The following is a 26,894-nucleotide window of genomic DNA, read 5'->3' on the forward strand; positions in this document are numbered from 1 at the left end:
AATAACCTGCTGTCTGGAATTACCCTGCCATTCATCTGGACTAAGCCCACCCAAGACATAGGTGGTATGAAGCTGGCCGTGAACCTACTTCATTGAGATGGCGCAAAGTCCTGGCCACGGCCAGGTTCTGAACTGGGACCCCTGCTCTGCACTCCAGTGAAGAAGCTGTGTCCAGAGTATCAATTCTTTGGAAAGTATGCACAGGCATAACAAGCCACTGCCCCAAAGCTGGAGCAAATGTGAATCCTTCTGGAAAGCTTGGGTTTGCCTATCATTTTTTATTCACTAGTTGGACACTTTTATTGGGAGGGATGCAGCTAAACCTTACTGAGTTTGTTTCCATATACATAAAAGTTGGACTAATAACTTCTAAATCCCACCTTTGTTGGGAAGCTTCACTGTGCTGGAGGCACTGAGCAGCAACATGCATGTGGGAGGTACAAATTTGATTTTGGTTGAATTTGAAACCAGAAGAGGCATTTCCCATGTCGGCTGTGGCTGACCATGGCTCCACATGTGCTTCTTTCTGCTGAGGGGATCTCTGAGTCCCAGCTGGTCTACTGAGTCAGCAAGAGAGGCATCTCCTCACCTGCCCATCTCCCCACATGGGCAATAGCCATTGCTCAACCAAGGAAGAGTCTAGGCCAAAAGATTTATCTCTGGTGTTCAGTTCCTCTAATCCTCAGTGAATGAGCAGGTAACTCTAAATCCAGAAGATTCTGACAAAACTCATTTTACAATTAGCCTGAGAGAGTGACCATCAAGACTGGGCAGAGCGCGCCCTGGCTCCCTATGCAAGATGGGAGTTGATCAGGTGGCCTATGGCACCCATCTCCCTTGAGCCTCTCAGAAGATTTCCTTTGTACAAAGAAACTGGGGGAAAGGCCTATAAACCCCAAACAAGTAGCCAAGACAAAGAGAAGGTGAATCATGCCTTGCCCAGCAACCACAGAGTGCAGGCTGATGGCGATGCGCTTATAAACAGGTGAGATGACAAATATGCCCACAGACTCACAGAATGAGGGAGGGTTCTGGAAAAACCTCTTCAGTCCCTAGCTCCTAAGCCAGGAGCTGTGAAAACAGCCCCCACTGGTGCGACCCTGGGTGTCTATGAGTGCTCCTTGGCAGGCCTGGTGGAGCAGAGTGGAGAAGGCATGAACTGTGGTGAGATCAGGGGAACACACCTGGCATGTGTATAACTGAAAATTTTACAGTGAGAAAAGAACCTATTAGCTCTGATCCCAACGATGAAAGATGAAGTAAGAATGGCAGACAGAGATCATCCCCTAAATCTTCCCCTAGTGGAGGTCACAGCCAGGATTAGACCCCCGGTCAGCTTTTCTAGTCCCCATTCCACCCAATCGTGGCCCCAAGATTCCGTGGACCTGGACTGTTAGCTGTAGGGCTATGGCCTTTGCGTTGAGTACTGTGCTAAGCTGTGCTTGCAATCTGGGTTTGGACAAATTTTTCAGTTGGAGCGGGCTTCAATTCTGCCAGTGTTATGATTTTCCAAGAAGTCTTTTAAAAGTCTTCCATTTGGAATACATTTCTTCTTCTACATTCTGGTAGTACTTTGTGGCCACATCTATTATCACAATGATACAAAGAGGACTTTATAAAGAAAAGTACGTGCATTCTGCACTTACTAGACTGAACTCTGGGAGGGCAAGGGCCCTGTTAGTCTCATGCCCATTACTTTTCTAGTGCAAAGCATGACATCAATGCATAGCAGTCTCCTCCCTCCACATTCTGCTGCATTCAAGTGAGAGGAACAGCAGGCAACCGCACTGTCAAGTTACAAAGTCAGAGTAGTGGACCATTCCTCACTAGGTCACCCTCCCTGGACTCCAGAAGGTCCCAAACATGAAGACCAAGTTATGGCACCTCAACCTGGCCAGCCTCAAAACAATATCAAATGACAACAACATATTACCACAGGGTAGGGCCATAGCCTCATGCCTCGGGGGGTCGACATCTTGTCAGGGAGCCAAATAACCCAATACTCCTCTGTAAGGAAATGGCATGCAGTAGGTATTCCATGTTAGTGGCTCACAAATCACCTAAGAAGGCTTTAGAACTACAAATTCCTGAGTCCCATCCCAGACCTGTTGAATCAGAATTTCTGAGGATGAGGCCAGAATTTTGTATAACGATTAGCTACTTGTAGTGGTTACTCTGAGTTCATTTAGATTGAACTGGGCCACCAGACATCGCCTTCCATCATACAGTATCTGCTGATTTAAAAATAAAAGTAATAGGTAATGTTGGTGACTCACACTGGCCTAGGAGGAAAAGTGTTGACTATTTCCTGGGACATGCTGTAAGCTCCTTTGCCAGTCACCCCTAGACAGTCTTTGCCTGGTGGGAACCTGCCCGGGATATGCGGAAGACCTTTATTCCTTGGGCTTGGTTCTTACAACCAGATCCTGAGCCAGGTCCAGCCATGGGGACTATCATGGGGAAGCCGCATCCCCTTAACTCAATATGGTGAGGTGTGCACATGGCTCCCCTGAGTCAGCATCAGGTGGCCTTGTGAGGAGATAAACTTACCCTTGGGCCCACAGTTCTAGGACCTCCCCTGTCCCACCATCTGTGCCCCAGTCCAGGAACTGGGTTTCTGCTCTGGTTTACCATCATGACTTTCTACTCAAGGGAATGACCCCCTCTGGATTCCTCGATAAAGCAGGTGCCCTTCGGCTCTGCCCATCAGAGTAAGCACACAAGTCCCTTCCAGTCCCTGCTGTGAGTAACGTCCTTCCTGAAACTGCAGCCTCCAGCTGCATCAGGGGAGACTCTATTCTTCTGCGTAAGGACCTGATTCAACCCAGAAGCTGTCTCCCTCATAAAGTATCTATTAAGGAATAAAGGTAACAGGAGACATATACTCCCCACTGGCCTAGTAGGACAGGTGTTTACTCCCTTTCCCAGGATATCTAAGGTGCAGGTAGCCACCTTTGTGAGACAGCCCTCCATCAGGTTCCATAGTTCTCCCAGTCCTGGCCTCCTTCAACTCCTGTTTACCCTTCCCAGGCTGCCCCTGGGGTCCTGCATGCTTCACAACCATGACTGCTGTGCCCGTTTCCCTATGCAGGAGCAGATAGAGAGTCCTCACCTCTTGCCACCACCAGGACTTTCTGTTCAAGCAAATGGTGCCTTTGGGTTAGTGGTGGGGGGTTAGTGGGGTCTTTCCAAAGTTTTGCATGTCACTAACACAGTGAGGCCACAGGTGTCCAGTGCCCAGGGTCCTGAGAACTGGGGAACGGAGGAGGGGCCTACGCTGCTCATGTTGGCTTTCCATTTCCAGAAATTGGCCCGAAATAGAAATCTGGACTGAAGCAAACCCCATGTTTTCAGCTTATTTCCTGAGGCCACTTGTGGGTTAATGGGACCTCCAGGGAAGCCCAGAGAAATGAGGAGAATGTTCCATCAAGCAGAGAGGAAGCTCACATAGGCTTTATGATGACCCCTGCCCCTGGTCACAGGCAGGGGCCAGGAATACTCTTCCAAAGCCAGGCAGATCCTGATCCTGGCTCCCAACACATGAAAAAGGCAATTTCCAAGGATTCTAGCTTTTGTGATCACATTTTCTGGGCCAAAGGAGAGGATGGTTGAAATTGCACTCGTGGAAAATCTGGGATTATATATTTATAGGGAATACCAGGGAGGGGAGGAAAAATGAGGACATGCTCACCCATGCACAGGGCCGGAGGTCCAGGTGGTGGTGGGGAGAGGAAGCAAAAAAGTACCTGCCTATTTTAAAAATAAAGGTAGCAAGTGATGTATGTGACCTATATGAAGAAGACCACAAAGTTGTTCTATTTAGAAAAATGAAAGCAGATGAACAAAAAGAGTGACATCCTGTTTCTGAATGGGAAGGCTGTGTATTATAAAAATGCTTATTTTCCTCAAGTTAATTTATAGTTTAATAGGAGAGCAAATACAAAATCCCAATAGGATTTTTTTTTTTTGCTGTAACAAAATGATTCTAAAATTAATCTTGAACAACAAACAGATGAGAATAACAATGAATATTCTGAAAGAGAAAATAATTAAGGGAGGAAGGAGTAGTTTCCAGCTCTGCCAGATATTAGAACATATTATAAAACAACAATTAAAATTATTCAGTACCGGTGCTTAGATGGAAATAGAACAGCAGAACAAAGTGGTGACTCAAGGAATAGACTTAACTACATTTGAGGATTCAGTATGTGATAAAACAATTCATTTCCCTGAAATCAAAAGGGGAATGAATTACTTAATAAATTGTGTTGGAAACTGTGTAATAGTTTGGACAATATTATACATTCATCTAAATAAACTCCAGATGGGTTAACAAATTAGATTTAAAAAACAAATCAAATTACTGACAAATAACCAAAAATAGAACAAACTGCTTCTCAGATCCATGGCAGAACGATCACTTTGTCAGCTCTGAAAAGAAATCACAAATTGTGAGAGAACTTTCTATATCAAAATGTAAAATAACTGTCCCATGCAAAATAGTGAAAGAAAACTTTAAAAAAGAAAACAAAAGTTGGGAAAATATGTCAAATATCATAAAAGAGTTTCTATTCACGATAAAGAAAGAGCTCCTTTCACTAAAAGGAAGCGCCTAGTATAACACCCATCACCACATCTCGGGACAGACAGTTTCTCTAGGGATACTGCAAAGAGCAAATATTCTGTGGTCCTGTTAGAAAGGGCCAGATGCAGGCCAGTCCCAGGTGGCCTATCTCTGCCATGTCCTGGGATGGAAATTCTGACATTTTGACCTCTTGCTGCATCAGGGACAGACATGTCCCAAGTCATCTCTCTCCAGACCCTACTCCCAAGGATGCCCCCCCCCCTTTCCTTCACTGCATATATCTGGCAGCAGTAGCCAGCCCCTTCAGGGCCCACTGTGCCCAGACTGGCAGTGCGCCTGTGCGTGTGCCCATGTGTGTATCCAGCAAACACCTCTCTTGCCCAGAGACCCACACCCTAGGGCACCTCTCAACACCCAGGACTGCCACTTGGGCGTCTCCTTTCCCAACAGGACCCCAACTTCATCCTTCCTTTTCTCGATCCCAACTATTGTGATGGTGATGACGTCAGGTCTGTGCTCTGTGGTCGCTTGCCTGTGCCCAACACCCACTCTGATGCCTGCCGTGTCGCAGGCACTCAGTGAGTATGTGTGGAAATCAAAGAACGAATCTTTAGGGGGGCAGATCCTATTTTGAACCACGAAAGCGCACTTAAATTTCCATAATTATGTCTGTCTCCACGTTCGAGCGAGCTCTTTGAGGTCAAGGACTATGCCCAACTCATCTCTGGAGCTGCAGCACTTATCATAACATTTGGCACTTTGCAGAAGTCGACAAGGATGTGCTGTAGGGACATATTCAACGTATACCTATTAAATTAGCAATTTCTAAAAGGCCACACAAATACTTGAGGTTTGGTGAAGCTGATAAAGGTTATAAGAGATAAATGTGACCTATCTGAAGAAAACCACAAAGCTCTTATATTTAGAAAAGTGAATGTAGATGAACATAAAAGAGATATATGCCATATTTCTGCATGGGAAAGCAGCATATTATATGACTCTTAATCTTACAGCTTTTGTTATTAGCATTATGAACTGGCACGTTTAGGGGAAGCCATAGAAGAGTGTAGGTCAAGAACTATAAAAATATTCATACCCTGGCCTGACAACCTCACTCTTGGAAATTTACCCTAAGGTAATAATTCAAGAGAAGGAGAAAAAAAAAGCCACATGCATGAAGATGTTCATCCCATCCTTATATAAAATAATTAACACAATTGGTTAGAATATTCCATAGACATTAAGGATGAGGACAACAAAAGACACACAGCAACATGCCAAGATATACAACCTAATGTGAGCCGTAAAACACAGGATGCGAGATGGAACATTCTCTCTGAGCACACACATGTATATCCACGTGAACCACGAGCATATGGACTATGTGTCCATGGGTGAGAACAACAAGGGATGACTAAATTTGAAGTTGACTTTGGTCAAAGGAAGTGAAATCATAAGTATTTTATTTATATCTTTACATTAATATAAACTTAAAATAGTAGAATATACTAGAAACCTGTGTTGAGTATTGGCCTTCGAGTTTCAGATACTTCTTGAGATAGAGGGGCAGCACATTGTATAGGACATGGCACTAAGAGACAGCCCCTTCACAAACTGGGCAGGATTACCCCCACCTCCCATCCCCAAGGTCCTCCAGTTTGGAATTTGACCAGGAACAGCCATAACCTCTTATGCAGTTGACTTTGTACATAGTAGGTACTCCATAAATCACAGATAGATGGATAAACGGATGGGCAGAAGATATGTAAAGAGCGGGAAAAGGCTAAGTGGTATATAATACTAGTATCAACAAGGCCATAGATCTGGCCTCTGATTAATCTCTGTTACTTATGGGAGTAACTCAGCCAACAGCCTGCTTTGGTACTAGGGTCTAGCATTTTTGTCTTAAAGTTTCCATGTCCTTCCTGCTGCAAATGACCCACAGGATTCTGGAAATCTGGTGCAATGAAGAGAGTATAGGATTTGGGGCTAGGAGCCTGCTCTGTCAATTAATAGGTCAAATTCTGGGCCACCCTGTAATGGTTCTATAATCTCCCAGTGAGTTACCTTGCCTCCCAAAACTCTGTCTACATCTATAAAATGAGAGAATACTCCATAAGGTTGCAGGGAAGACTCATATCCTCCCAAAGACAAACCGTTTGCTATCATCAGTATTCTCCTCCACCCCATGCTTCCTCAGTGCCATAACTTCATAGATGTTACTCAGAGCCTCAAATACACAGATTATTTCAAATTTGGAATTTGATGAGACTAGAGGATCCTAGACAAGAAGACAAGACCATTTTGAATGGTTTTTCTCTCAGGGGATATTTGGCAATGTCTGGAGATATTTGGATTGTCACAACTGAGAGAGAGAGAGAGAGAGAGAGAGAGAGAGAGAGAGACCCCGCTCTTCTGGCTTCTAGTGTGTCAAAACAGGGATGCTGCAAAGATATCCTATAATGTACAACTGTATATTGAATTATCTGGTCCAAAGTGTCAGTGATACTAAGATTGAGAATCTCCATGATCTAGTGATCAAATCTACTCCTTTGTCCAAAAATGTGTGTGTATTCAGACTGGGGTAGGGGAGTAGGGGGTGGGGAACTTTGAGGGTAAGAGAGGACCATCTCAAAAACATCCCCATGTGGAACATCCTCCTATACCTTTCTGCTCTTCAAGGCCTGGCTCAAGCTCTGTATCCTCTGCGCCATTTTCTTTGCATGACCAAGGACCCACTTCTCCCAAGGCTGGGCTGTTGATTTGTAACTTATACTTGTATACATCCCAGTCGGCCCTGCCTTCACATTTCACACATATGCCACATACATTAAGAATGAGCAATTAGGTTTCACACCTTCCAGTGGTGGTTTACAAAATGGCGAGGGAAAGCTTGCTTTTGTACATTCTTGGCATATCTCTGGCGAAAGCTGTTTTGAAACTTCTTTTGAAAGTGGCTGTTAATGGACTGATAATTGGTTTCCTGGCTTCCTTATGAAGTGTGAAGTGTTCTGCTAGCCTGTCAACAAAGCATCAAGTATTTTGCAAAGCACCATCAGAGTTATTTGTATCTTGCTTCTCAGTGTATCTCTTGTTGTGGAGGTATAACTGGACTCGGCTGTGGGGAAAAAGCTCTCTTTTCTTTTGCAAGGAAGGAAACTGCCAGAATATCTGGGAAGGTGAAGAATACATGCAATGTGGCCAGAACTTTCTCATCAGGATACCAGGTTAAGCAAATTTCTTCGGCAGGGGCTGAGAACTCTGAAACCATGCACAGCACTTGGTACAGGGTAAACACTCAGTCAATACTGTTGAATAGATGGAAAGTGTTTCTACTTTCAGCTGCTTTTGAGCAGAAATCCCTGGAGATGTGAATTAACCAAGGAGGAAGAGAGAGTACGAAGAAAGAGGCTGGCTCCATCTTGTCTTTGAAAATGGTTTTCACTGTGAGAAACATCATCTGTTTTAAAACCAAGATGAAAAAAGACCATCTATTGAGCATCTACTACTGTGAGGGCAGCTCGAAAGCCAATGAAATGGTTCTGAAGTCTCTGCTTGCTACAGAAAATATTTGGGAACCAGAAGGAAAGAGTGTATTTACGGTCTCAGTTGTGCAATTCCCTAGCAAAGAGTGGCTTTGAAGAAAATGTTGCAAGAGAAGAACAATGCACCACTCGGCACTTCTCTGGACAATTGTTCAAAGAAATTTGAGCCATCCAAGTATTTCCCCAACCCCCTTCTAAATCCTAAAAAGGAAAGAACAGTATCGTTAGCTCTATTGTATTAATATGTATTGTGACTAATGTGTGCTGATGTTTAGGACACTTATGCTGACTTGTTCTTTTGACTGCACATTTATGCCCGCTGGCTAAAACATAGTGACGGAGTGCACTGTTTTATATATTTTCATAGATGCTTACAGGTATTGATCACATACTAGGATATATTTGATTAGGGGTGAGGAGAGGAACACCAGACTTGAATGTTATCCCTCCAAATCTGACCTGCTCTGTGAACGATCCCCTTTTGGAAGTGGTTTCCAAGCATTCCTTGTGGAAAGCATGAGGACTGTTCATATCATAATTAGATTTTTCTGTAAATGGGACCATGGAGGCTTAGAATCTTTGGAGCAGGCACGGAGTGCAACCCTGTTAGATGGATTAGTCATCCGAAACCGGAGAGATGATGCCCTGGCCAGTCACGGAGCTGAACTGGGACTAAGAAATGTTTCCAAATCTTGAATCCAACCTTGTTTCAGTTACCGTGGGACTTTCTTATCATCACCTTTCACCACCAATTAGACTGTGAGGTCCCTGAGAGCAAAGCCCAGGACTAATGGAAACACTGGCAGAGCTGACAGTCTGCAGACGGTGGTCCCTCACCTTAATGAAGCATGAACGTGACCTTCCTCTGTGGTGCAAAGGCATGAGGCCAGCTGGCTCTCCCCAGCTTTGCCCACTGAAGCCAGTGTCTCTGAGATGCAAACTGTGTCCCGTTACACCCAATGACCAGAAAAGATGGAGTCATGGGAGTGCCATCCCCCTAGATTCCAGAATCATCCTAGAGTGTCCGCTTCACAGCTCTCATCAATCAGCCTCAGGCTCCTCTTCCTTATTTTAAACCACAGAGAACACTGCTCTGTACTTGCCAGGCTGACTCTGTCCTCTTATTCTCGGCTGTTTGCAAGCGGTGCCCAATCACGAATGCTGCCAGTCTCACTCCTGGAAACCAAGAGCCTGCTGAGCAGCACTTTAAGGTCCTCTGCCTGACTGAAGGTTTTAGAAAGGTTTTCTAAAACTACCCCTAAGAGCTAGAGTCAAGCAAGTTCTTGGAGGACTTGAGTGATAGCCCCCCAGGTAGCATTCTGCTAGTGGTTTCTGGTTCAGCTTGCAGGGCTGGGCAATTTATCCTACCCATTTCTTTCTTACTCTGCCCCAGATCTCCTGCCTTATTTTATCGAGATAGATTTTAGAGAGTAAGCCCCCATGGCATGTGGGACTCCTGCAGCCTTTACCTTCTGAGGCCCTGTCCCCAGCACCCCTTTGCAGAACTATCCTTCACCCTCCCACTTCCTGGGCTTGATCTCTACAACTGCCAGCCCCTTTTTCCTGCTTGCCCTGAGCTGTCCCATGCTGACTTCCCCCGCCCCTCCTGGTTTCCTTGGCTCCAGTAGGCTCCAAGGCTAACACTGTTAGGCACTATATTCTAACTACGTCAGGCTGCAGAGATAAGCAGATTTCATGCAGTTTATTTTTTTTCAATAAGTCTGATTTGTTTAATGTGTATCTTAGAGTGATCTGATCTTTAAACCTCTGCAAAAATTTTTACATAAATTTACAAGCCATCAAAAATGCTTTGTCAAACCAAAACAAAGTGATTTTTCTGTTTGTTTGAAAGTATAATCATTGTTGTATGACCCAGCTTGCCAACTCACACGACACACTCTCAGCCATCATTGATGACTCCGGGATGATTCCCTTCCCCAGTCCCAAGGAGCCACCATTTTCTACCATGCAGAACTCAGAGGCCCTGAGAAGCGCATGAAATGATAATAAGAGGGTCAGGCTGTCTGCCTTTCCTGGAGAGAAGCAGGTAGAAGGAGATGGAGAAAGGGGGCGCCAAGTGTTAGGAGAAGAAGTGACAGCCTGGAGAACTGGAACCTTCGATTTCTCAATGGAAACCAAACCTGTTTCTTCCCCTTGCATCACACAGTCCCCTCACACTTGCCACTCCTACTGGGGCCAAGGACTTAAAGTTTTATTATTTGCGCTGGAAAGTATGGTCAAAACCATTCAAGAAGAAAAGAAAGACCAACAGGTCTGCTTTGATAATGCCACAGAACAGAGCATTTGACCACGTCTCCAAAAGATCAACAATCCAAAGACGGCTTGATCCCCGCCCCTCCCTAAATCCAGTCCAAGAGGAAGAAACTTGAGGAAACTTCCTATATCCCAGCAAAGTCATGTTTTCCCACCAGGCTCAGAGGCTGGTACAGAGTTTAGTCTCACCCACTTGCCAGTCCCTTCCACCCTGGTGTGTGTGTGTATGATGTCACAGGTGACAACAAGGGTGAGAGGAAATGTCCAGGTATGAGTCTGGTGAATCAAATCCCAGTGGCCTTGACCTTGTTCTTAAGGGTTCACCAGAGAGGGTAAGACGGTGCTGAGGAAGGTCCCCCAATGTCTGGAACTACCGTTCTCAGCACTACTGGCTACATCACTGCCAGAAATAAGGATCCAGACAGCAATGATGCCAGGAACAGAAGAAACCAAGCAGAGTGAAGTTGTTGTTACGACCTTCCAAGGATGGGGCCCCTGGGTGAGTTAGGACACGGGCCCCCTGCCTCTTGGTGGAAACCCCAAAGTCGCCTCCTCCCTGCTCACTTACACACACAGCCAGGCTTCTTAGCTGACCACTGATTATTCTTTTGGCAAGTGATTGCTTTCTGCCCCACCAGCTCAAAGGCAGGCTGGCACTCAAACTTGAGTGTGTCACCATGACGAAACCGGGAGCCTTCCCTCCGGCCATAGGCAGGGATGCCAGGGTCACCACAGCTGCCCTGCTCGATCTCTGAAAGACAAGAAGACAGAAAACAGACACAAAAGGTGACTTGGTACCTGAAAGTTCATAACACATGCTCCATTGCACCCTGGTCATGAGTCGGTGCTTGGAGTGACATAGGTAGGACCCTGAATGAGAAATCCTGCAATTTTTTGTTTAAACCAGCAGCCTGGAAGGAGTGGACACTCTAGCTAGCCAGTGCTGAGACTTTGCATCCACAGCCATGTGTTACATGTTCAGATTTCTCCATTCAGGGAGGCGCACCTACATTCTTTGTGGGGTAACTGTCCCGCCAGTCACAAGTCCCAGAATGTGGAGACATCCTTCCTGAACTTGACTTGGCATTCGGATCACTAATGCCACCTGATAGATCTGAAGGGAAGCCCCCTCCTGAGTGGTGAAGGCAAGCACAAGAGAAGCTTTGCTGCCTGCTTCCCCAAACCAGAGCTTGAGTGAGAATCAATATTCACTGCCTTCTGATAGAGAAGCACTTTCACAGAGATAGCTTTCTAATTCAATTTGTGATGGTAGCAGGTAAAATGAAACAAATGACTCATTAAGTATGCTTTTAAAGTTCATTTGATTCAACAGGGGTGAGTCAGACATGCAGTCAGCTCTGGGCGCCTGGACACAGAGGGCCTGACTGGCTGGTTGCCTCAGGGAGTCAGTCAGGACCCAGATGCATGAGGAAAGGAGTCCTGGCCAAGTCCCTGGATCGTCTCTGGGGTCATTCCCACTTTCCATGGGGACCTGTGCTTGCTGCTGTGAGAGATGAAGGGTAGAGGAGGTGGGAGGGGAGAGGAGGGGGGAGGGAGAAGAGGGGGAATAAGGGAGGGGGAGAGCTCTGTCCCCAGGGAGGCAGGTATCCTGAAGGAAAGATGGGCAGTTAAGGGCTGAAGTCCTGCTGAGGTTGGCTGCAAACACCTGAGATTTGGGAGAGCAGGGGTGGGAGTCATCAGGGAAGTGTTTGGATACCTTCCCAGGCTTGTCAGGCCACGGGGACCCTGCCTTTTCTGCAGACACCGTCGTGGGCTGGGAGGCGCCACTGTCCTCAGGGTAGTGATGCATGGCTCCCACAGGGACAGGGACAGTGCAGCAGAAGCTTTCTTCCCAGAACTGTTGGGCCTGGTCAGGGTTGCCAATGCTAGCCCTACCCACTGCTGTAGATGGGTGGGCTCTTGATGACAACATGGCGTTACCCTGGAAACCAGGGCCTCCAGGCCTCTGCTAAGTGAGAGCTGATAGAACCAGGTATTCTGGCCAGGACTCTGTGTATGTGCGTGCATATCATAGCTAAGCTGAACATCTAGGGTCCTCAGGTGTGGGGGGATGAGAGGGGGCACATATGACTACACGCTAGTTCTGAGGACTCAAACTCACCCACTCTCTACTCACACGTCCCTCTGCCTCGCCCTCTATCATATACACCTGCACAACTGAACCCTCCTATGAAGCTGGCTTTTCTGGGCCCAGACTGGGGGAGGAGGGTGTGCACTGAGGCACTTCTGGGAAGGTGGTCCCTTTGTTCCAGGTCCCAGAGCTCCAGAGAGTCTGCTGGAGAAGAAGGGGCCCCAGTGACTAGCTGACTGGCAGCAAGGTCCTTCTTCCAGATGTCCCCAAACAGGCCCTTTCCTGGGTGTGAAATCCTGCCAAGAACTGTCCCTGCAGGCATTCTGGGACCTGGTGAAAGCTATCTAGTGTTTTTAGACAGAGCTAGATCCTCCTGTCCAAGCCAGGACCTGGATTTAAGGTTTCCTAGTGAGGCCCAGTGAGGAGAAGACACAAACATAGAGCCCATCTGCCTGTGTTCCTGCCCTTAGCAGCTAGTCTCAAGGGTGTGCTCAGCTCAAGAGAACAGCACCTTAGTGGGAGAAGGAACCTTCTGTGGGTAAACACAGCCCTACCCACCTGCCCTCACCCACCCACTTTCTCCTACCATCACTGCAATCAGTAGCATGTCATGAGCACTGCTGGGGTGCCTGTCCCTGGGCTGGACACCTGAGATCTGGACTCAGGGAGTGAACAATCTAGCAATGATACAGATGAGGAGACAGGCAATGAAGACACTGGTGATCGTGCTATGGAAGCGCCCAGGAGGAGACCTAGCTCAGACATGGAGGTGGGGCTAGAAACAGGGTGCAGGAGTGAGAGACTACCCGTGGGCACAAATTTCAGGAGGCATCAAAAGCTCATGATCGAGACAAATAATAGCTTAGTGTGATTTTTTTTTTTAGAAAATCAAAATTAATGCATATAAATTAAATCTACAATGAAGAAAAACACCAGAACTTTATAAAATAAGGACCAGATCCATCCCACCCAGTACTTACATGACTCACCTCACTTGCCTCGCCCCAGTCCTAACTAGCAGAGCCTATCATTGTTTAAATGTGATTGTTTCCAATTATAGATACCTTGCATTAATCTTGATATTTAAAAACTATTGCATTAAAATATTTCTCTTATTTACTGAGTTTTACGGTGCCCCTGTCTTCCTTAAATTTTATACCCAAGGTGAGTATCTCACTCACCTCAACCCCTCCCAACCTAGTGCTGGCATCAGGGAGGGCTTCTTGGAGGAGGTGATGTCTAAGAAGTAGTCTGAAGGCTATGTATGAGCCAGCAGGGATTGACTGCAGCAGTATTTACAACAGCCGAGACCTGGAAACCAACTCTCTCTCCCTCGCCCTCTCTCTCTCACACACACACTCATAGTCACACACACACACACACACACACACACACACATACACACACACACACAGAGGAATATTTTTAAGCCATAAAAATGTACCCACATGGATGAAACTTGAAGGCAATATGTTAAGTGAAATAAGTCAGATAGAAAAAGATAATTTCTGCATGGTAGCATTTATACATTTAGGTGTAGAATCTCCAAACACTGAACTCATTAACAGAGTAGACTGGCGGTTGCCAGGCATGTAATGGGTGGGTGATGGGGGAAGCAGGTGAAGCTGGTGAAAGGTACAAACTTCCGGCTCTGAGATGATGTGTTGTAGGGATGTATGCACAGCACGGTGAAGACAGTTAACGGTGTATTGTATACTTGAAAGCTGTGAAGGGAGAAGATCTTAAAGTTAACACATACACAGATCTTCGCATGATGTGCTGGATGTGGTAGCTAAACTTACTGTGATATAATAATCATTTCATAATATAAACATATCAAATCATCACATTGCACAATTTAAACGTACACAACGGTATATGACAATTATATCTCAATACAGGTGGGGGAAAAGGCCAGAAAGGAGTCAGTGGGAGAAGGTTGAGGAAGGTCTGGTCATGGGGCTGGGGGAGGAGCCATGAGAAGTCTCAGAGGTAGGACTGTAGAGTTGCAAGGTCTGGAGGGAGCAGTGATAAAGCTAACTGAGTTATCATTTCTAACTTACATGACTAGTGACTCTGCTGCTGATGATCATGTAACTAGCCAAGTAAGTAGCCAAGTCACAGAGCTAGAAAAAGGTGGAACTGAGATGCCAGCTGGGAAGGTATGGTTCTGGGGCTCTTAACCACTGTGCCACATCACCCCTTGCCAAATACAGGTGCTTCCTCCTAGTTGCTGAGCAGTGAGGCTGGAAAAGGCAGGCAGGACCAATGCCTGAAAGGGCCTGTGCTGTCTGCCACAGGGACTGGACTTAGGCAGCAGGCACTGAGGAGCCAATAAAGGGCTACATTCTAGTTGGCGTGTCATTGTATGCATTTGAAAAGACCATCCTGGTTACTGTTTGGAGAATGGTCTGGGGGCAGTAATTCTGGAGGCAGGGAGACCATTTATTTATGCAACAAACATTTGAGTATCTACTAAGGGGGAGCCACTGATCTGGCTCCAGAGGTGCCATGGAGAGCAAAGGAGACACAAGACTGGCCTCCATGGAATGTCCATTCTAGTGGGAGACTCACAACAATGCGGGGTGTGTTTTGATGGCATCCTGGACTAGTCAGAGGAGGTGGAGAGAAGCAGTATGATTTGGCAAGTCTATAGTAGCAAGAAGCCACAGTCCACACTGAGAGTGAGGATATACGGGAAAAAGGAGAGGCAGGCCTCTAAAATGACTGCAGCTGTGGCCTGGGCCCCTGAGGTTTCTGTCACCAACAAGAAGGCAGGAAGAGAAGAAGTCTGGACACTCAGCAGAGAGTGTGCAGGGTTTTAAGCAAGTATGGCACCTCCAAGTATGGACATTTAGTAGAAAGTGGCTATGTGGACCCTAAGATCAGGGGAGAAGTCTGGTCTGGAAATAAAGAATTTGGATCCTCCAGCAATTCCACTCCTAGGTATTTACCCAAAGAACACAGAAACATCAATTCCAAAGAACACCTGCACCCCTATGTTTATAGCAGCACTGTTTACAATAGCTAAGCTTTGGAAACAGCCCAAATGCCCAAAAATAGATGACTGGATCAAGAAGATGTGGTACATATACACCATGGAATATTACTCAGCCTTCAAAAAAGATAAACACATGCAATTTGCAGCAACATGGATGACGCTGGAAGGGATCATGCTCAGTGAAATAAGCCAAAAAGAAAAAGAAAAATACCGGATGGTCTCACTCATAGCAGGGATCTAGAAAACTTAAATAAGGGATCAGGAAAATGAATAACTATAAGAAAGTGAAAATCAAAATCAACAAAAACTATGAACCAGAGACACTTTTTGGGGGTGGGGGGCGGGAGGGGAGGGATTGGGGTCAGAATGGGGGGATTGCAATTGTATGGGGAATATAAAAATAAAATTTATTAATTAAAAAAAAAAAAAATTTGGGATTCAGATTCCACTCATAGATGACAGATGAAGCTGTGAGCAGGGTGAGTCACCCAAGGGCAGTGAGAAGTGACACCAGCCCAGGAATGGTGAAGTGCACTGTAGGCAGCAGCAGAATGCTGCCGTCAAGTCCTGGGGAGAGTGGGGTCACAGATGCTTAAAGAAGAGGCATCAGCAGCATCAGCCTCTCCAGGGAAGCTATGATAGGACTGAAGAGTAGGACAGCAAAAGGAAGGCATGGTGCCAGAGACAGCTTGACACTCTGGAGTAGACTGGGTGTGACGACAGCCCAACACCCAATGGAGAAGAGGAAGAAGACACAGGAAGCACAGACGACTTTCAAAGAGGTCATTTCCGGCAGGGAAAGAAGGGGAAGAAGCTAGGTGGCAACTCAGGAGGGGTATGGTCTCGAGGGGGAAGTTTAAAAATATTTTAAAATGCAGAAATCTGACTATTTTAAATGCTTAAATGCTACTGAATAACAATGTCTATCTACCCATCCATCCATCATCCATCCATCCCTCATCCATCCATCCCTCATCCATCCATCCACCCACCCATCCATCCATCCATCCATCCATCCATCCATCCATCCATTCATCCATCATCCATCCATCATCCATCCATCCATCCATCATGCACCCATCCATCCATCCATCATCCATCCATCCATCATTCATTCATCCATCATCCATCCATCATCCATCTATCATCCATCCATCCATCCATCCCTCCATCCATCCATCCATCCCTCCATCCATCCATCCATCATCTAGACATCATCCATCCATCCATCATGCATCCATCATCCCTCCCTCCCACACTCTCTCCCTCCCTCCCTCCATCGATTAACTGGTGAAGTGAAGTGGAGAATGACAGCACAGGGCTCGAGAGAAGGCAGGAGCATGGGGGGTGCTAGCCTTAGGGCCCAGGAAACTGCTTCCAGGTGACAGGAGGGAAGAGAGAAGAGGGATCACCATCAGCTTTCAGGTGGGATGGCAGTTGCTGAAGGAATGCCTGTGATGACAGCGACTCCATTTCCTAAATCAAGGGGGAGCTCATGTTTATTCTGAAGGTGAGGGATGGGGGAAACCCACGCCAATGCCTGTGGGGACACAGGAACCAGGCCTCTGCCTTCCTGCAGAGGGCTCCCTGTGCTCCACTGCCCAGCCTGCAAGGCGCTTGACCTTGACCCGCCTGGTCACGTGCTCACCCAGCCTGATGTCAGAGCCCAGAACTGCAAATGGATAAGTCAAATTTTGACTTGGAGAAATCACGCATGCAATTTCCTGTTATCGGGCTTAACATCGTTCCATTTTACAAGTGTTTATCTCTCGCTCTCCTCTTGCAGACCGACGCAGGCGGGCAGACGCGAGCGCAGTGCTTCTGGAGCCCCGAGTCCCGTCAGGACGGGCTGGCCTCTCAGCATGGTTGTTTTCCCCTTTCTCAGTTTTATTCCTATCATGTGTGATCAACCTTGCTGTCTTCTCCCCAGGTTTTTCAATTTCTAATACCAAATTGGAATCATTTTTTATGACGTCTGTACAGAAGAAACTGCATCGTGTGTCTCTATGAATTCACTATTTGATGTGCTTCTAGAAGGGCAGTGCCCTTTGGAGGAGGAAGGGAGTCCACGTTTGGGCTGTGATTTGCTGCCTTCCCCAACGAGCGGGGTCTCTCTTGTCCCTTTATCTGTTTCCTCTTCCGTTAGCCTGAGCCGAGTTCCTCTCCTCCCTGCTTTCCTATGTCTGATTCCTTTTTTTTTTTTTTTAAGATTTATTTATTTATACAGCACTGGGTACAGTCAGAAGCACAGGAGGGTGAGAGAATTCACCAGAGCCAGAGCGGGGAGCAGAGCAGGCAGAAGGACCGAAGTACACTGCTGAGGGGAGCAGCGGGCGGCAGGAGAGGTCTGCGCGCCACGTGGGACCCTCCTCCGGTGGCCGGGGAGCAGCCGGGGATCGAACTGGCGCTGCAGAGGCTGTGGGCAGCTTCGCAACCCAGCGCTCAACCGCTGCGCCACCGGGGAGGCCCCTGATTCCTCACACTCTGGACTTCAGTCACTAGCTCCAAGATGCTCTCCCCTGCCATGCTTCATGGATATTTCTCTCTTTTCTCTCTGGATATGTCATTCTTTCCTACTGACCGCCCTTTGTGAGTATTCATCAAGTCACTAGACATCGGGGGTGCAATAGTGGGGAAAAGGGAAGCGTCTCCACCCTCCAGGAGCCTACTGGCAGGGATGAACTGATCCACCAACACAGACCCCTTGCTCCCCACTGGCTGCCAGATTGGCCTTCTTGTTTCTCGTATTCCCAGCCATTAGAATGGAAGTCGGATGAAGGCAGGCCTTGATTATGCATCATTGATCTCGGTGTACCCAGCACTTAGCACAGTGCCTGGAACACAGAAAACACTGTCTTGAGTTCAGCCACTATTTATTGTATGGAAACTGTGCCAAACAGCAGGCTTAAGTGGAGGTTTAGAACTGCCTGACCCACGGCCCAGCCCTGGCAGAACTCACAGTCTGCTGGGTGTGGAAATCATGACCTCATCAACCAGCAGGGCAGGGAGGGAAGTACGCACCTCAACACACAACCTTGGGGGAGCAGAGGAGACAGCTCCCACCTCAGGCTGGGAGAGGGGAGGGCCAATGTGGAGGTTGTCCCTGCCAGACATGGACTCTTAATCTGGATTTTTCTCCTTCCTCTCTCAGCCTTCAGCCCTCACTAACCAGCTGATGTTGGTTCGTCTTCCCAGCATCCAGGCACCCTCTGCTCTCCATCCCCCCGTCCCTGCCTTAGCCCAGCCCTCACCGCTTCTCACCTGGCTGTGGCATTAGGCAAGAGTTATTTCCTCCCCTTTTCCCATCCTCTGCAAAGCAGCTTGAGACTGCTCAGAAATAAAAAATCGAACCATGACTGGGTCCTGCTCATTGATTCTTCCTTATCCACGGATTAAAACCTTAGCTCCTTGACACAGGGGACTTCGCCTACCCCCTCCTCATCTTCAGCCACCTCTGAAGAGACATACACACCACCAAACTGAGGGACGAGGAGGCGAGTGAAAGCGTGCAGTGGTGATGAGCAAGGGCTCCGCTGTCAGAAAGTCCTGGGTCTAGGTCCTGGCTCTGACACGAGGTAGCAGACCTCGGGCATATTCCCTGTTCTGTCTGAACAGTTTTTTCTTCTGTACAATGGAAACAGTAAAAACCACCCCCCTTTAAAAGGTTGTTTTGAGGATAAGTGAGCTTGTGCCTATAAGGCAATAGTTGAAATGTCAGGTAGCTGCTACCTAACAGGAAGCAGGTGGTGTCTCCTCATTATTGTCTTGTTGGCAGAACTGAGCTGGCTCTCCAGGGCTTGAACTTGGCACCTGCTGTCCTCTCTGCCTGGAAGGACACCCTGTTTGTCTGTCACACAAACACTGTCTTTCAGGGTCAGCTCAAGTGCTTCCCACTTGTAGGGTAAAGAAAATATCAGGCTTTTCTGCCCTCCCGCCATCAGGATAGATGATGGATCCTTGTCCTGAATGCATGCCTGATGGCGGGCACCTGGAGTAGGGTGTGGGCATAGGTAGATGGGATTCAGCTGAGCTAAGACTGTGCTTTTTTTTTAAGGGCGGCGTCACGGGGACGCCAGTAGCAGCAGTAGAAGCCAAAGCAGAAGCTGAAAGAGAAGCCGAGAAGCAGCAGAACGAACGCTAGAGAGCCCAGATAGAGTGAAGACTTGCTGGGGGCTGGGAGGCCCCCCTGCCTGCCATATGCCTGGTGAACCCCAATAAAAAACCTGCAAAACTACTGAGGACTCTGACTCCTCCTTTACCCGGTCTGCATGGGATCAGAAAATCTGCACTGTGCCCAGTCCTGCCCTTACACCACTCTTCCCAGACATGGGTACTTAGGAGCTCTCCCTCTCTCTTCCTCACTCACCCCCCATACCCTGCCTGGACAATTTTCTGTTCTAGCTCAGTGCTGTGGTTTTGGGCACAAGCAGTTGCAGTCTTGGGTGAAATAATGGAAATCTTCTTGAGGACAGAGAGGTTTTTGAAATGTCTCTACTCCCAGATTCTCGCAGAGGGCAAGGCACAGAAGGGGCGTTCGAGAAATGTTTGAGGAATGATAAAGGGAGGCTGGAGAGAAGGAAAGAGAAATGAAGGAAGTATCCAGAAACTGCTCAGCACTTCTAAGTGGCAGGAAGAGGAGGTAAAGAGAGATGCTATCTGAGTGATGGTCTGAGGGAGCCATGAGGGGCCTGCTTCACTGAGTGGTGAGTCTTTTATACTTCATGTCCTAGCTCACCCTTCTGCTCTTTGTATCTCCAGAACCAAGCGCAGTGTCATCCACATAGTGGGAAACGCTGACCACTGGTCCATTAGCACGGACGCCTGGCGAGAAACCAGATGACCTTTGGTGCATCAGGGTGACCCTGGGCCTGCCGAATCTCATGGAATTCCTTAGACCCTCATCCCACTCCATTTTTCTACTTTGATAATGGAAGGTATGAGGAGGCAAGAGGTGTTGTATCTCTGGGTATCTGTGATCTCCCACGGCACAAGATTTTCACAAATGGCTTGGAGGTGTGGATGTGTGAAGTGGGTGACACTTCTATCTCCGCCACCTTCCTCCACCACTGTCACGGGGATGTCACAGGCTGCAGGAGGCTGGGAAACAAGACGGCACATGGACATGCAGGGCGCTGGGTTGCTCCACGTTGTCTGCATTAGCCCCACATTGCAGTTTGCCATTTGCAAAAGCCCACGTGTGCAGAGTGTGTCTCATGAACAAGCTACTTCCTGCCAGATTTTACCACTGCAGCCTTTTCCACCATTTGCCGCCCGTGTCCCCGGGTTCTAAGGCAAACTAGGGCGAAGCCTGGATCCCACTGGGTTTCCTGAAGGAGGCAGTTGCTGCCTGTTTCTGGGTAAACTTGAGCTTGCAGGGCCTGAGAACACTTTATGGGTATCGTGGAGACTCAGTAGGAGTCTTGGGACAGGCCTGGCATTATTCCTGACTGAAGTTGGAAGCTTTGGTGTCTCAGCTTATGGGCATGCAACAAGAGGAAGCAGAGGTATCTGGAAGAAGCCGGCCTGAGGCTGATAGTGGCCATGTATTTCACATTTTGATAGGAGGAAAGACAGTGTCCAAAAAAGAGGGGCATGAGTGATGTTGGTCTGCTGCTCTTGGGGTCCTTTCGGGCCCGGTTCCAGCACCATCTCTTCCAGGAGGCCCGCCTGTGCCCACCATCAGAGCTAAGTTCTAGGAGATGCAGGCACTGCTTGCTGTCTTGGCTTTACCCTACATACTCGCAGATTTCACTTCTGTGCAGATTTCAGCTTCCACCCTATGTGCATGTCAGCTTCCTAAGCCAACCTGTTCTCTCTCTCGGGATGCCTGATCAACTCCTTTTCAACCTTCAAGCCAGTCTTAGTCACCAGCTCCTCTGGGGAGCCTTCCCAGCTGCCTTCGAGTGAGACTTTCTCTTTCCCTAACTTCCCACACTTCCTCTACTCTAGCAAACATGGACTAGGACTTAGGCAAAGGCAAGATTGCTCCATATCCTGAAAAGAGTCTGCAGCACACCTGAGGGGCTTGGACTATGCGAATACCCCAGTGACCTCATTTCCACACAAGTCCCTGGACTGTTGGGCATCCTTTCTGCACCATCTCCCATACCTTGCTCCTCCTTAGCTCCAGGGTCAGGGTCCCAGCTCTTCCTCCCCTGGGCCAGCTTCCCATATTTAGCATTAAGATGCCAGGGAAGCAGGGAGGCTCCCAGATTGATGCTAACACTTGTTAGCAAGTTGTATGTAATTTTATAATGTTTCTGTATAAGTGCTAATTGCCTGTTCCTTAAATATTTCTTGTTCTACTGGGAAGCAAAGCAATTGCAACTCTGAGTGCATTTCCTACAGCTGGCTGCCCCCTTGGAGGGAGACTGAGTTTCTAGGCTCTGAGCACTCAAATGTGGACTTAGCCTAAGTCCCATCCCCCACCCTGACGTGGCAGAGCTGGAAGAATTCTGGGAGTAAATCCCTAATTTTCCTACCCAAATCTTCACTCTTTTAACAGGGGTGGGGAGGGGGTGGGATGGGTATGATAGTGTAGTCCTGTCTACCTCCCCCAAGGAAGTCTCTCTATCTGAATTAAAGGTAGAGACTGGACTTGATGATGATGGACTGGGTGTGCCAGGGGCAAGTTCCTGCCTCCAAATGCCTCTGACCATCTGAAGAGCATCCCACCCCCTCCGACCCCTGAGCCAAGATGCCTATCCTGACAGGAATTCTCCAGGAGCTGGGGTAAAAGCAGTGAGATGGGAGGTGTCATTCTGAAGCTCTGCACTACAAGTGCAGGCTGGGAGAGAATGGCAGGACTGGGGTGGAGCAGGCCTTTAGCTGAGAGTTTATGCAACACTTCACTACCCTGAGTCCTCCTAAAATCCCTGGAAGATAAATGTCTGACAAACTCAGGCTTAGCGATGGGGAGGGACTGGCTGACGATCACGTACAGAGCCAAAGGCAGAAATCGATTATAAATCTGGTCTGTCCCACTGGGAAGCCTATGGGGATGGTGGGAAAATGTGTGGGCTCTTGGCACTGAGCGCTGGGAGGGAGAAGAGTAAATCAAGAGGGGACTGAGAGGGTGCTGGGAAGGGCACTGATGGTGCTGGGGAAGAGTAAAAAAGTCATTACAGTTTAATTCTGTGAGCTCCTCTGAGCGCAGTTGTGTGCCAGGCACTGGACTAGGCCCTGTGCGACTGGCACGGCGGATGGATGCTTTGAGGCCTCAAGGCCCTCTATGACCTGGATCTGCCTTCTGAGACTACTGCCCCCACCCTACACTGAGTCCACAGTGAGCCACCTCATTTCTCAGACAATCTGGGGGTAGGGCTCTGGCTCTGGGTGGGCAGAGCAGGGTAAGGGACGGACTTGATCTGGGGCCTCTCAGAGCAAGCACAGGGCACCTGGGGGACAGGAAAGGAGCACGTGTTCCTGGCAGAGGATACACCCTGGAGAGGAGAGCAGGGTGATCCTGGGAGGTTTGGATGGTGGGGAGACTCTAGAGGTCCCCGGGAAGGTGCCTTTGTGTCAGGCACTATGCAAGGAGCTTTCTGTGACCTCACTTCAATTTCAAAGTGACCTTCAAAGCTAGAAAACTGGCATGATGATCTCCATTTTAAGAGTGGGGAAACTGAGGCTCAGAGAGGTAATATGACTTAGTCAAAGTCACACAGCTGAGACCACACTGGGATTCACCGGTCTGGTTCAATTCCAGAGTCTGTTGTTAAATCTTCTCTGTATACAATCTATGTAGTGCCTGAGAGCTAGCCAGTCTCTAGATGCCCAGACTCTCTTCCTAATATGTCACAGTCCAAGAAGTTCTGCTGGCACCTTGGAGCAGTCACAGAGCACAGGTTTGATGCCCACCACGTCTGTGCCGCTCGCTATGGTAACCCCAGCACCCAGCATGGTGCCCGTCCACCACAGGCATCTAATCGATGCTGACTGGGTGAAATGGACACGTGAACTAGTGAACAAAATGCCAAGCTCCAGTTACAAGGAACCCGGGCTCATGCTATGTGGTATAACTGATGGGGGCAAAGATTTGGCTTCTATCAAGATTTTGTAAGGAGTTGCGATTCTGTCACTTGGGGAGGTACCCGGTGGAGGGGAAAAACCAAGGGCTTTGAAGCCAGAGAGACACAGCTCTGCCAGATCCCATGTTTCTGCGTGATCTGAGCAGGTCTGTTCACTTTTCAAGTCTCAGATTCGGCATCTATAAAATAGTAGCCACCTGGTAGCTTCCAGTATTGAGATGAAGCAGTTTTTCAAACTAGTGTTTAGCTACAAATCCCCTCTTAAAAGAAGGCTTACGAGGGCGAGGAGAAAAGACAGGAGAAGAGCTGGAGGCAGGACTGCAGCCCTTCCTGCTTAGCACCCCCTCCTCCACCTTGGGGTCCCGGAGGGTAGCCCAAATCTTTGCATGCCACTGTTTGAAAACCCTGAGATAATGAACATGAAACTTCTGGCGTGTAGTAGGCTCTCAACAAATGTTGTGTTCCATTTGACTTTCTTTCCTAATAAAATCCCACCAAACAAGTCTAATTCCTCTTCCCCACATAACAGCCCTTCAAATATTTAGACACAGCTCTCACACTTCCCTTGAGGCCACTTTTCTCCCGAATAAACATCTGGGGGTTGTTAACCTTTCTCACAGGCTTGACTTAAGTCCTCTCCTTAGCCATCTCAAGATGAGGTCCCCAAATCTGAGCTCATTTCTCTGATGTGAGGTGAGGACAGAATAAAGCACAAGGAACTCCCTGTGATAAATTCTAGTAGCTCATTTTTGAGCCTTGAAACAAGATTTGATATTTACCCTCACTCCATTTCATCCCGCGGCTCTGCCCCGTGGAGGAGTTGCCGCTTGTTGTTGGATGATGGGGTGCTGTCTTCTCCCAGCCATTGATGAAATATGGAGGATTAAGGTCTTGTGGGTGACAGTGGTCATCCTTCCCTACTCTGGAAACAATGACTGCCGTACTTCCACACAATTTCAGGAGCGGAAGAAACTTTGGGAAGTTGGAGTCTGCATCCATCCCCGTTGCAAAGCAGTGAGCGTCAAGGCTTGGACCTGAATCGAGTCTCCTAGTGTCTCGCCTGATGCTCTTCCCATTGCCCCACTTGTGGGTGCCTCTCTGTCCTGAGAGAGCCCATTCATGTAACTTCCTAGGCACTCACGCATTAGGTACCCTTTGATCGCTTTGCAATCTGCAGCCCTCCTTATTTTCATGTCCTTTCTTGAAACTGAATCTTGACAGTAGTTCTGTGACCTCCATTTCCCAGATGAAGAAATGGAGTCTTAGAGAGGCCCCCTGACCTGCCTTGGAGCCAGTAAGTGACAGGAGGATTTGAATTCAGCCCCTGTCAGGCCACAGACGCTCCCTGTGTGCTGTTCTGTCTCACCTGGACGTGCTTCCTATGCTTACAACAGGGTACTGACTATCCTCACCTAGTGGGCATCGTGGTGGGACAGTGTCCATGCAGGAAATACAGGCCAGGCTCCTGTGGAGAGTGGAATTGTCTCCCCTTGAAGGACATGTTGAGTCCTAACCCTGGGGTCTCTGAATATGACCTTATTTGGAAATAGGGTCTTTGCAGAATTCATCAAGATGAGCTGAGAGTGGAAAAGGGTGGGTCCTTAGTCAAGTATGACTGATGTCCTTATCAGAAAGGGACAGAGACACACACAGGGATGTGACAACAGAGGCACAGACTGAAGTGCTGCAGCAACAAGCCAAAGAACACCCAGGCCGGGGTTGCCGCCCCCAGAAACCAGGAAAAGGCAAGGAAAGGCTGTCCCCAGAATTCCAGGGAGCACGCCGTGGCATGCCAGGCATGGCCGTTAGCCCAGAGCTGTATGAGGACAGGTTTCTGCTGTGAAGCCATCCAGCTGGTGGCTCTGAGTTAGCGTGGCCACAGGCAACTGAAACCCATCCTGGGCAGCCATTTTGGGGAGGGGTACAGGTCCCAGGTCAGGAAGAACCGCCAGTCCTCTGGGGGGTGTGAGGCACACGGCAAATCAAAGTCCTTTTGGAGTTTCTTCCCCTAAAGAGTCTCCTGTAGAAACACCGGGCCTCTGGATGGGGATGGAGGAAGACAACCTTCTCTCCCCAGCGCCCTGCCTCCTGTCCCTCTACAACCACCTAGTCACTGAAGAGACTTAAGGGTCCTTGATAAAGCCTTTCCTGATGCTTTCCCCTTCTCTATGTTCCCACTGGCTGTTCGCTCACTCTCTTCCTTTAGTCATAAGTTTCCTCCTTTGTCTCTCACAGGATGGTTTAGACCCAGATTTGCTGCAAGTTTCCCTAGTGCTGGTCTGGGGCTGACACCAATGGGGTCTTCACAGTTGTGGGTGACAGCGGTCATCCCTTGAATCCCAGGCTGATGAGTGGTGTCTATTCTGCTCCTTGTGAGACTGGCAGGCCTCAGCAGTCATTGGTCAACAGAAGGTTTAGAAGCATCAGAAGGGTGACAGTGCTGGTATCTCTGGGGCCCCAGAGTTTGCCATTCCCTTAAAGCTTGTTCCCCCTAAGAGAAGAAGGTCCCCTCATTTGCATCCTCCTCAGGTCTCTACTGGTGTGTGTCTGTCCTTGTCCTGTGCTCACAGTCACTCATCATGATGACACCCAACAGGGACACGTGATAGGCTACTGTCTCTAGACTGAAGATAAAAATAAGTGAGCCTCAGAACATTGATGGGGCCTTTAAAAGGTTTACACAAGGGCCTACCCTGGTGGTGCAGGTGGTTGAGCGCCGCACTGTGAAGCTGTCGGCAGCCTCTGCAGTGCTGGTTCGATCCCAGCCAGCTGGCGAGGGTCCCACATGGCATAGCAGATCTCTCCTGTCTCACCCGTTGCTCCCCTCAGCAGTGTATTTCGTCAGTCTGCCTGTTCTGTTCCCCGCTCTGTCTCTGGTGAATCCTCTCACCCTCCTGTGCGTCTGGTCTGTGCCCCAGCTCTTATATAAATAAATAATTAAATAAATAAATAATTTTTTTTTTTTTAAAAGGTCTACACAAACCAGGTATGAATCAGGGCTAGAACTGACATCTGTGCCTGGTGCTGTAAACTAAGCAATTTTTGTGACTTATCCAAGATAATCCTCAAAAATCACCCAGGAGACCCACTGGACAGAAGAGTGTGCTGGGGCTCAGTGCCCAAGGCGAGGGAGCTAGTGCAGGGCGGCAACAGGACTGGAACTAAGGAGAGGGCATTTCCTCTCCAGAGCAGTTACCTTCGTAAGAAGCCTTGAATCCCAGGGAGCTGCCACTGCTGTCGGTCTGGAAGAGGAGCCACATTTGATGGTTGGTGCTGACAATGAGATCTGGGACCGATGTACCTGTCAGGCTGTCAGGAGAGAGAGATTTAGAGGTGTGTCCTCATATCTAAATTACCCATCCCCAGC

At 48.2% G+C, this 26,894-nt stretch overlaps 1 protein-coding gene across 1 annotated transcript in view; it reads right to left on the reverse strand.

Annotated features, from left to right (window-relative positions):
• The window catches only part of CSMD2 (CUB and Sushi multiple domains 2), a 512,752-nt gene that overhangs the window by 178,152 nt on the left and 307,706 nt on the right, over positions 1–26,894 (reverse strand). Inside the window, exons 12-13 of the mRNA XM_037499127.1 lie at positions 26,724–26,836; positions 10,973–11,155 (exon numbers count right to left, since the gene is read on the reverse strand). Of these exons, the coding sequence (XP_037355024.1) occupies positions 10,973–11,155; positions 26,724–26,836 (296 nt within the window). The remainder of the gene's footprint in view (positions 1–10,972; positions 11,156–26,723; positions 26,837–26,894) is intronic.

The sequence above is a fragment of the Talpa occidentalis genome, unplaced genomic scaffold (assembly GCF_014898055.3).
Source record: "Talpa occidentalis isolate TD23 unplaced genomic scaffold, MPIMG_talOcc4v2.1 talOcc4.9, whole genome shotgun sequence".
Lineage (NCBI taxonomy): Eukaryota > Metazoa > Chordata > Mammalia > Eulipotyphla > Talpidae > Talpa > Talpa occidentalis.